The following is a 12,221-nucleotide window of genomic DNA, read 5'->3' as shown; positions in this document are numbered from 1 at the left end:
AAAAAAAGAAACAACGTTCAGCTTTGCCGGAGGGAAAATTATTTGAGTTCGCAGCGCAAAATATCACCTTGTTTATGCCTATTATAAAAACACTGTTTCCCTCACCGACTTAAATGCCGCGAAATAACGCGGAGAAAGTTTCTTAAGCGCGAAGCGTTTTAAATGCATTTCTGAATACACGAACGTTTAAATGTCTCTAGAAAACGTAACGTGCTGGAAGCCGAATAGTAAGTACTCAAAGTGCATGCCTGCGAACGCCTTTTCCCTCCCTGCCCCCATCTCTCCCCCTTCTGCCCGCGTACATACTTTATTCGATTATTCTATCTTTTCATAAATAAACGGCGAAACGGGTGGAAGATGTATCGCAGTATATACCGTCCATATAACTGTGTATTGCAAACGGTAAAGATTTACTTCGCAGAAGAACTTCTACCAAGCAAGGTAAACCAAACGCTTTGAAAGCGTCGCTTTTGAGTAATCAGTCTTTTCGCGGGAGTCTCTTGCGAGAATTTATGTTTTATCAAAACTTACGGTAGCCGGTCTCTCCGAGCAAAGAGAAAGAGAGAGCTCGAAACATTCTTGGCCGATGTTAAATTGCATTTATTCAATCTAGCGGCGCAAGTAATAACAGCATTACGCCAAGTTTAATAAAACCCGTTTAATAATAATCGTGCTACATTTTCTTTGCGTGCACGAGGTATACAGATCGTAAAACGCAGGACGTGAAACGTCTTTCTTTGATAAGCCGTAAGTATCTTCCTTTTTTTCTCCGCTATATCTGATGACACGATATCGTTTGACAGCCGATCGATGCTTTTCGACATCCTTCCCGATACCAGTAATGAATAATGAAAAATATAAATATCCGCGCGCAAAATTTCTTTTTTTTATTTCATTTTTTCGCGTGATATAACTTTGTATTTCGGTGCGCGAAACGAGGAAAACTTTTATACAGATATTGATATTCGAGCAACGAAACCATTTAAAACATCAGAACGTGTACAACTAGCTCAAACCCGAAAAACATTTTGCGGGTACAAACGCAGTCGTCTGTTTGCCGCAGTTAATTAAAATCAGCAAAAACATTTCTCAAACTTGATAACAATCTCATCACTTTGATATAACTGTATCGCGCTAAGGCAGATGCGTAAAGTGTTTTTTTTTTTTTTTTTTTTTTTAATCTGACGTAGCCGCGGGCGAAAAATGATTGGCTGCGAGAATAAAATCAGGATAAACGGCGAAAAATGCAGTTCGCACGCCCCAAAGCGAGGTCGGAATTGCGAAGGAAAATGGAGAAGAGAGAGGGAAGACACGGTTACATCAAATCCACGATCAGCGATTTGATGAAACTAATTATACGGTTCTCTCTCTCCACGGGTACGACTTATTTCTGACTACGATCGATATCTCTGCCAATGGGGATCGACGATTCAGCGAAATTCATGATTGATTACAGTTCTCGACGTGTACTTTTTTTTTTTCCTTTGTCGAACTCTCCCTCCGTCAGCCTCCGCCTTCGCACAACTTTAATGAAAATTACATAATGTCCGCGCAAACAAAGCTCTTATCTAATGAATATTAAGAACAGGAAGAAATTGTTGCATGGATAATGTAATAATACTCGCGTCGAGAGAACTGTGCTAAATTTGTGAGTCAGACCGAAAATAAATAAGATATAGATGGACGTTTCAAAATCAGTGATTCACATAATATATACATATAATCACAGTGATCGAAAAAAATTAAGTAATTATTTCAGTTACTAACTGTTTCTATTAAAGCTAAAGAGAATGTTAGTTACTTTTGTTAAATAGTAAAGTTATATGTTTAGAGAGAGTTTTCAGGTGCGAAAATGTTCTCTTTCTCGCGCTACATCCGAGGGACGTAATACATCTCTCGTAATGCTGGCAGAAGGAGAAGAGGGAAAGAGAATTTCCTCGCACCGAGATCCCACCTTTAAGAAGTCGTGACTTACCGATAGATTGCTTCCAAGTCAGAGTCGGAATGGGGAATCCCTCGGCCTGACAGGCGATGGAGACGCCGTGACCTACAACCGCGTTCTGGTCGATAGGTTCCACGGTCCACCTCGGCGGTACTAAAAATACGAACCGATTGGTTTAAAAATCTTCCAGTCGCCAGAATTCGTATTATCCAAAATCTTATTGGACACGCCCGCGTTTCCGTTGCCATTCATCTCAAGAATTTGCGAGAACGAATTATTCTATATAATATTCGCGAACTAGACGTCGATCAATTGCCAACATTACGCGTATCTTAACTCTATGTAAAAATATATAAAATTACGAGCTTTATATATATGTTCTGTAACTGTAAACAATTGAGCTCGTTGAAAACACGAATATCGATACATACAATATAATATATCAATGTGTGTAATCCGCGCTTTATTACAAATTTATTATAAATTTTCATTTTACTTTATTTATAACATGAGTAATATGCAATTTTATTTTGTAAATTTGTGTGTGTTATTTCCTCGAGACAATATCATGTAAAAGCATCAAACGGTATCGATCTCTCTTTCATAGCTGAGCCGCGATTTTATCTGTTATTATTCCGATCTAAAAATATATGATATGACAGGTTATTTACTTGAACAGTCATTCGCTATACATATATTCAAACATTCAATCGATATCCTATCGCGGTTTGAACGGCGACGAATACCGATGGCGATGACTAGATTAATGTTTTATTTCTGGTGTGTTAATAATTTATGTAACGCATGCATCTTTCTTCCCAACTAGGCTATATACTTACGAAAACTTTCTGCTGAAAAAATTGTAACAATATATATATATATTATACTACGAAATCCATTAAGGCTACAGCTAAATTACTTGAATTGACGATGTTATGTATATGTATATAAATATGAAAAACAAATGTGAATGGATCTTTCTGTACCGAACTACTTTTAATCTCATCAAGAATCATCAAGCAATGTCATATATATATATATATATATATATATATATATATATGTATATGAAGGAAATAATAATTTAGTAGAATATATCTCAAAAATAAAATACAACGTGCATATCATTGATACGATAGAGAAAAATGTGATTACCAAATCTACATAAAACAAACTAAAAATTCTAAACAATCTATTAAATTATAGAATATATGATAAAAAGAGAAATATATAAAACGAAAGAAACATATTTCAACAGAAAACTGTCCGTCTAATACGTGAGAGTAAAATCGTTAGTATGAATCGAACTATAAATGTGTATATATATTGGTCGAGAAAGTATAATACACATAATATAGTACGAATATAAGAACGTAATGTCATGCAAAAATGCAAAAATCGATCATTATCATAAGGAACGTAACAACGCAAGCACCATTCCAAGTAAATAGAGCCGTAAGAGATGGATGTATAATATAAAATGCTTCCAGACAACGGACAACGACAAACGCAAACGATACCGTAACAACGTTACCGTATGATAATATACGAAAATAGAAAAAGACACGTAGTATATAAGGGAAAGGTATCGCTTTTACATTCTTCCATCGTCATTCCAAGTCGCTCTCGCAAAAGAGGGAAGTCGTAAGGAAGGGAATTGTAACCAGAAACAGGTTAACTACGCGAATGCATGCTTATGCACACCCGTCATAGACAAATGTTGCATTACATTAGCACAACGTCTTGAATATATCAACTCGCTACGGATACTCTACCTAGTACATTCGCGAGAACGCCCTTTAAAAATCTATCAACACGTGGATGATACTTCTACAAACGCTCAAAAATTGGAATTTCAATTTCAACATCGATCTCGGCGATGCTGCTCGTGGAAAACGAAAGGGGGACGATAAGAGTAATCAAAAAATACATTTTATATCAGGCCTTACCGGCACGTCGACACGATCCTGTAATGGCTCGTGTAACGTGTGTGTATGTATATGAAAAATTATGTCGTCGCTTATAAAAAAAAAAAAAAAAAAAATTGATCCCCCTCGTTAAAATTCACAAATAGAATCGTCCTGACGCAGCAACAATCGTGAGAATCTACTTATCTCTCGTGGAGACGAGCATGCAAAGAAGTAAAGTCGGCGATACATTTGTCGTGTACACGATTTCTCCATGTCGTCATCCGCAAGCGAAGCATTCCCTGCTTGCGTGGCACGCTCATCTTCGACTTATAACGGTAAATGAAAATTCTATCCTCAAAGACGAACGAAAGAAATCGGGATATGGCGGCATCGTGCCAGGTAATTTCGAATCGATTTTTTCTTCAATTTCGTCGCTTCGATTTTGCCTTTATGTGTTAAAAAAAAAAAATATTTCTAAGCGATTAGTGAGGCAAATTAATGGGTATTTTCGCTGGATTGCTTCCTTTGAATTTGAACGTCTTCAAACGTAAGTAGTATAGCCAGATGTATGGTGCGCCGAAGCGTAAGTAGTACAAGATACGCTTGATACGGCCAAGTAGTACGACCAGAAAGAATAGTAAGAGTAAGTAATACAAAATGCTTGTGATGCGACGGAGTATCGGAGAACAAATATGAATATATAATATTCGTACAAAAATAGCATATATATATATATATATATATATATATATATTCAAGATATACGCGTAATGTGGTCAAGTATAGAAGTAACGTGGAAATATCAGTGTATATAAACTCGCGCACTGAAAGATATCCGTATATATGCATGCTGATTGTGGTAATAACGATACTATAGTACTATGAAATTGAAACGTGCATACTCTATCGTATGATGAACACAAAGCAACTTGCAAGCGCATTGCTTTCCATTTGGCAGACGAAGCAAATATTGGGAGGGGTTTAGGATGCGTCCTATACAATCTGACTGCAGTATATACATATTTTCAAAGTATATATAAAATTTAACAATTATGCTTATATATATATATATACATATTATGTTTATATTTAATATATTTAAATATATATATTATGTATATAAGTATAATGAGACTCGAGAAATTCTAACTTCAATTATAACTATTGCAGACAAAGCAGCAGACTTTAATTGCGTCACGCATTCATTACTTTAAAAAACGATTTTATAAAAAATTCGCAATTACGTCTTGAATTAATTCGTTAAATTTAATTCTTAAGCTTCTTATTTGATGGCTGTAATGCAAGGTCCAATTACTATTATATTATCTACTTCTTTGATGTTTATTCTTGAAAAATTGCAGCTTTGTAAATTCAACTTTCAATTTGTTATGCGCATATAGCCTTTGCGGAGGTTAAGGGATCGCATACCGCTCTGAGAAAATTCCTTTGCCGCGCGACAGTTTCGTTGGAAAATCTTTAATGGCTTTTAGATGTCGAAACCCAGCGATTTCGTTGGGTATTTTATATGTATTAGGAATGGTCGCCATTTGTACCGTAATAATATATACGATCGTACTGCAGCAATGTGTGTCTATGTGGAGCCATATGAATCTTTTAATATCCTATGGAATTTAAACCGAGACAGACACGAATAAAACATTTGTGGTGTGAAACATTAGGAACGTAATCCAGCGAAACCCATTAACTATTAATCCTCTCGAGACAATTCTAGATATCGCTTTAAGACTCAAATTCTGTCTATCAAATTTTCCTCATTTTCTAGATCATTGAGACAAATTAGTATAAACAGATTCAATAAATAATTATAAAATTGATTTCTTGGGTATACTTTACATAGTACGTATTTTCGCACTCTAAAATGGGCGAAAGAAAAATTCTCCCTAAAATATTCAAAATATTATTTCTATTAAATTTATAATTAATTCTTCAATCAGCTGATTTCTGTCAAAAAATATCAATAAGGTGTTAATTTGCTAATTAATTTTAAAAATAAGAATATGTTATAAAAATTAAAATAATATTTTTTAAATAATATGTTATAATTCCTTAAACTCGATTAATATTTTTGGCAGTTATCAGCTGATTTCTGTCAAAAAATATTAATTAAGTTTAAGCAAACTTTATATAAAAATATCATTCCTTTTTATATAAAATCGCGGAATAGCGCGCTCGTAGCGTGCGCTTGTGTTGTTCTAGTACTGCATAATGAATGTCGATTAAAAAAATTAAATGTCTATTCTTATAATATCTATATACCTGATTTATATAAAATTTTCTGTATAGATGAAAATTTTTATATAGATTTTTTATAAATTATAAAAGAATATTTTCTCGACATAATGTATATGTTTCTTTGAATTTTTCTCAAAACCTTATTATGCACACGTAATTTATATTTTATGATAAAACTTTATATTTTCTGCAAAAGAGTGAGGTAAATTTTTAAGATGGAGGATGATGCTTCACAAATTGGCGAAATCAGATACCAACGTATAAGATTACGATCTGGCGAATAGGGAGTCGTATCGCACGTCCCTTCTCGAGGGATGTCATCAACGACTCGGGTAAGTCGTTCGGGTAACCGGGAAGACAGGAGAGTGGATTAAATAAAAAACGGAAACCGAATAAACCCTGCTCGACGTTTCTCCGAATTTCGTCCTATAATACAAACTATATACCTATCTTATATTATATATATATGTGTATGTGCGTACACACATGTGTACATGTATACACATCTATATACGCGAGAAAAATGGGGCAAAATTGCGAGAGAAAGAGAGAGAAAGATAGAGATAGAAAGAGGGGAAGAGAGAGATAGAAAGAGAGAAATGGGAGGATAGCGAAAAGGAGGGTTGTTATTTACGGACGCATTTATGTACACAGTTTTTCTTACGGCTACCATGTCAGTTTTTTCAGGACACCAACCAGCGACTGAGAGGCTGGTCGAGTGCTCGGCCAAGCCAGCGATGTTGCTGATCTGGCATGTGTAGTTGCCGCTGTGACTAGCGCTGACGCTATTTATCGTCAGGATGCTGGAAAACGGCGGATAGTCGCTTATCTGTATGCCGTTGCTGGTCTCGACGGTGGCGACGGTCTGGACCGACGACACCGATGTACCGCCGTCGCTCGCCCTGACCTGAATCGGTTTCTCGTCCATCAACCACGTGATGTTGAACGGCTGGTCACCCTGGCTCGTCGTACACATAAGCTGTGTCCGCTCCCCCTCCATCACACCGTTTCCGAAATAAAACGGCGAGATCCGCGGCGGAACTATAAACGTTACGTTTGTGACATGATAACAGGTATGTTATGTATCGTCCTCTCTGGGTCTCTTGCGCCAGCATTAACCGCACCTAAGCGCGATCATCGATCGGATGAGCTTTCGGATCTCTTTTTGTCTCGTCACCCGCCATCCGTCACAATTTTCGCGATTTGCGAATAAAAAGGACGGGGTAATAATAATGCATGCGAGGGGAGACAAAATCGCGTAGACAGATAGATCCGGTCTCTCTCTCGTTATTCATCCGGCTAATATTTTACCTGTTAATTCGATCAGACAGGTCGTCGTCCCGTCGAGCGGAACAAAATCACCATAGCGCGCTTTTTTCGCGTAATCTATTTTTTTTCCGTTCTGTTTGACGCGCAACCACGCGCGAGCTGAATCGCGAAAATCCAATAATCGCCCCTTCCCCCCTTGCGATCGTTCGTTTCCGATTCCTTCGTACGGAAGCGGAGAAAAGACAGGTGCCACGTAGAGCGTGCGTGCGGTCGTCCGCGTTTTCCTTCGTCTCCGGCTGCATGCACATGGCAAGATCCGCGGAAAATTGCGTGGCACACGGTCATAAATATCGTATACTACACGCGGCCGTCGTGAATATAACGGCGTAAACTCGGGAAATGAACATTTACGAGCGAGCATAACTGTTAACGTCGGCCAATGTGTCTTTATACGAGGGGAGACCTGGTGCGGTGCGGTCTGGTGAAGTTGGAAATAAGCTCGCGACCGCGCCCCTTCCACGAGGTGGGTGTGGGAGATGGGAAGGAAGAAGAGAGAAGGCGCGCAAAGAGAGAAGGAACCGTTAATAAACCGTTTCGCGCTGATATGCGTGAAAACTTTGTGTGGCACCTGCACAGCCTCCCCTTCGAGAATAGATTCCCTCGCGGATGTACATCGCGGAGTCGGTTAAACGCGATTCCCTGGCCCGGCGAGATGCGCCATAACGACCGTACAACCGGCGTGAAACATCCGTACGCATCTGCTCCCCCCCGTCGAAGATATACATATATGTATACACTCCTCTCTCGGTTAGGCGTATCGCAGACTTACTTACCGGGCCCTATCGAGTAAACTTTTCAAATGCGGAATAAAAATTGAGGACCGCGAGAGATCTCCGGGTAACATCGAGAACGCGAAACGACGCAATCTGTCGCTGATCGAACCTTTTTCTCTATTTTATTTGGAAATTTTTCTTTCTCTTTTTCTCTCTCTATAATTTGATTTTGATGCATGCAAAGATTATATAGGAATACTTGTTCGCCAAGAATTTCAGAGATCTCTCGCGTCGAACGCCCCTTTGGATATACAAAAATCACTACTGTCTCTATAATAATATCGTAACAATATGATGATGAAAACGATGTTACACAAAGTATATATATGATATACCTCGAGCTTAAACACATCATTATAAAAAACTCTTTGCTACATTAATAAAATATGATGACTTCGTCATTAAAAAAACGCCCAAAATACGTGATATACCATACAACACAATAATGAGTAACAAAGTAATAATTAGTCATTCGTAAAAGAATACAAAACGTCTCCTACGAGAAATGTCGTAATAGAAATGTCGTTAACAGCGATTTCCGTGTATATGTAGAGTATATATCAATATATATATATAATACTAGGAGAAATAGGCAAATTTATATAATACTCAGTCAAAACATTACGTGTCTCTTGAATATCAATGCTGAACGATGCATATATACACCTGTGCGAATAAGAAAACCAGTACGAACTTTACGATAGCTTTACGATCTCGCTGCGACATCGAGATTCCGACGAACGAAAATCTCTCTCATATGTTCCTTACGTAGGTACGTAAGAGCTTCGGTCCATTTCGCGCATCTTCTCGATGTCACAGACAATACCTTGTATCTATAAGTATAATACATACTATAAGTATGTACGTATAAGCGGTAAATGCCATGAATGCCCAGAATTTTCTATTATTTATGTGTAATATTTGTTTCTTTTTCTTGAAATATTTTATTTCATTTATTTTTCTTCAGATTTTTTTTCTTATTATCCTTGCCTGATTCGATAAAGCATTGACGGATTTAGATGTCTAAAGGCAAAAGAGATGTGGTCTTGGGCAAGTACAGCTCGGGACCGCTCATATAATGTTAATACGAGAGAGTCAAAGGCATTGCCAAGAGAATGTACAGTATATATACGTACAATACACACAGGTATATCGACAGTGGTTGCAGGAAAATTCGATCAAAGCGTGCAGAGATTGGCGTGCAAAGAGAACGGCGTGCAGGACGAGAAAGAGTGAAAGGACGAGAGAACGATTCAAAATAGAAAGTAATCTGAGAAAGAAAGCAGGCACAACGCGCCGAATCGGTGACATTATAGTCCTCCCTTTTCTCCAAAAACCTTTAGAAAGTCCCCAGCTCCTGGAGAAACGAATGCACCGATGCAGCGCGTTGGTGTACGCAGCGTGCATCTTGGACTAGCGTGTAGCAGAGAAACAGTGTCGCGCGTCTCGGATGATCTTAAAATCTTCTCGAAGGATGGAAAAATCATCCGAGGTGGGCGAACCGTAAGAGTACCGGTCGACGTTCAAGAAGACGATGCCGAACGACAATGACGACGAAGATCCCGCGTCAATAAGGAGAGTCGCGATGTAATCACCTCTCTCTGAAGGTGAAATAAAATTGATTACGCGCGTCTTTCTCTCCCTCGCGCGCAAAGTCGGGACGCGTTTGATTGATCGATCGTCGCGGCGCGGAGCAACAACGGCGTGTGTTTTCCCTTTACGTGCCGATCAATCAGTTACTTTTCCTTCGCCGCCCATACCGGTCAACGAACTGGAAAATTGCCAGTCCAGTCCTATCACGATCCGCGCGGCGGCTCGGCTCGCGAATCTCAATGACAATCCGCTCCTCCCCCGTCCATCTTATTCCGCATGGAAGAGACGTGGGAGACACGAATCAACCCCCGTTCCCTTCCGCTTCTCATTACCGCTCGACGTTGTCGTTGGCATTTCGATGAACGACGACCGGGTGCCGTGTTCCAGAATACGATACCGTACGATAACGATACTTGGCGTCGAGAGCGTCTCTCTCGATCCTCGCGCGCGCGAGATAAGAAGATGGGGTAAAGGACCAAGTGGTAGAGAGCAAAAAAAAAAGAAAAAAGAGATATTCCGGAACATGGCACGCGTACAACGACACCAACGGTGTACGTTTACCGTTGACGTGAAGGAGTGCAGAATGAGCGACGGTTGCGGCGCCATTGGTCACGCGACAGGTGTACGTGCCATTGTGCGCGGGTGCGATCGTGCTAATGCTCAGGGCGCTGGTAAAAGCGTCATGTTTCCCGATGGTAATGCTCTGTCTCTGGGACGAGGGGGACGCTTCGTCATGCCCGGGGCCGGAGGCGGTCATGGTGGCAGGGCCCCTCAGCTTAGGGGGGCCCACGTCCATCCCGGGACTGGCGGCCGGCGACCGACCGCGGCTGCCCGACGTCGGCGCATCCTGCGAGACCGACGGCAACGTCCTGACCGTCTCTATCGGGACGTTATCTTTGAGCCATGTGAAGGTCAGTGGTAGGTCGCCGGTCACGACTACGCACTGTACGCTAGTACGGTCCCCTACGTTTAAATCGCGAGCAAAACTGAAAGGCGTGATTTTAGGTGGCACTGAAAGAACAATACAGACAAAGGTGGCATTCCATCAAAGCAGTTCAGATCACTAGAGAATCACGCTGTTGTCGGGGATATATATATATATATATATATATATATATATATATATATTGTAGGAAACGCGAAAGATATAGGAGGGAAGATGTGTGCAGGTGCAGGTATAGTATATATATACATATATATATATATATATATATATATATATATATATATATATATACGAGAGAGGATAAACGGTCGTAATCGTCGTAATCTTCCGGGCGCTGCCAGACGCGCCTTCTTGTAAGTGTGCAAAGCGATTTTTCAAGCGACGCGTTCCAGCACCGCCGGAGAAGCGACCTCGTTCGATACGGCATACATCGAGCAAAGCTGAATCCATAAGACGCGGGAGTAGCGAGATTAATCGATCGATCCTAAGCGTCTTCGACGGCGGAAATCAGGACCGCGCGCATCAAGGAAACGAGAAAATACTGCCGGTTCGGAATCGTAATAATTCCGATTCTCTCGCGTGATATTGGCTTCCGTCCATTTTGCGCGCGACTGGAAAATATATAATGTATATTATCTCTCGTATATTATGTCTTTTATGCGCGGTAGAAAAAGATTTTTTATTATTCAACAAACGAGAGATTAATGCCAATCCAAATTAGACACGTGCAAAAATATTATATTATATATATATGTATTTTTTTCACGGCGAAAAAAAAATTTTTTATTATTCACAAACGAGAGATAAGTGTGATTAACGCTAAATTAGACTGTATGCGATATCGCGAGGAAATACGCTCCTGGGAGACGTCTACAGATCGATAGCAGGTTAAGAGAAAAGAACGTGTGCAATTTTAAAGAAAGAGGCTATCGCAGTGATTTATTTTCGACAGAATATTCAGCTTGCCGACAATCTCGTATAACAAGCTTCATATTTAAAAGAATAACGCAAACTGCGCGTGTATACACGTTAAACAAACGGGCGTGATTGAAAATTTCATGGCTCGAACGCAGGAGAGAGCTTCGAAGGAAACGTTCCATATTTCCGGTTCACGGATTATTAATAATGCATAGGTCTATCAATTTTTTTTTTTTTTTTTTTTTTTTCTTTTATCAACCGGATCGTCGGCAAATCTGACCGATTCCGCTATATCGAGAGCCTTCTCGTTATACCTATACGATTTTACGCATTACGGGGTATTACTTAAATACTTAATATGCAATTACACGAGTTGCAAAAGAAGGTCACATCGTCTCCGTATGAATACGGCGCACGTAAACATAATGGAAGAAACATTAGGAAGCTCGAAAGACATTTTTCCGGTAATACCCCGTGTAACATCTGTAGTACGTCGTGTCGTCGGTCCTATATATATGTACATAGTTACATTACGTACATACGTGTGTCAGCTGGAT

The 12,221-nt window shown here is 39.6% G+C and overlaps 1 protein-coding gene across 1 annotated transcript in view; it reads right to left on the bottom strand.

The window, feature by feature from the left end:
- The window catches only part of LOC145940955 (cell adhesion molecule Dscam2), an 81,991-nt gene that overhangs the window by 19,811 nt on the left and 49,959 nt on the right, over positions 1 to 12,221 (bottom strand). The window contains exons 11-12 of the mRNA XM_083046639.1: positions 6,802 to 7,146; positions 1,976 to 2,095 (exon numbers count right to left, since the gene is read on the bottom strand). Of these exons, the coding sequence (XP_082902765.1) occupies positions 1,976 to 2,095; positions 6,802 to 7,146 (465 nt within the window). The remainder of the gene's footprint in view (positions 1 to 1,975; positions 2,096 to 6,801; positions 7,147 to 12,221) is intronic.

This window comes from Prenolepis imparis, unplaced genomic scaffold (assembly GCF_030444845.1).
Source record: "Prenolepis imparis isolate NDT839.2.m4 unplaced genomic scaffold, iyPreImpa1.0 SCAF_9, whole genome shotgun sequence".
NCBI classification, from domain to species: domain Eukaryota; kingdom Metazoa; phylum Arthropoda; class Insecta; order Hymenoptera; family Formicidae; genus Prenolepis; species Prenolepis imparis.
This window is presented reverse-complemented; position numbering and strand designations above follow the sequence as displayed.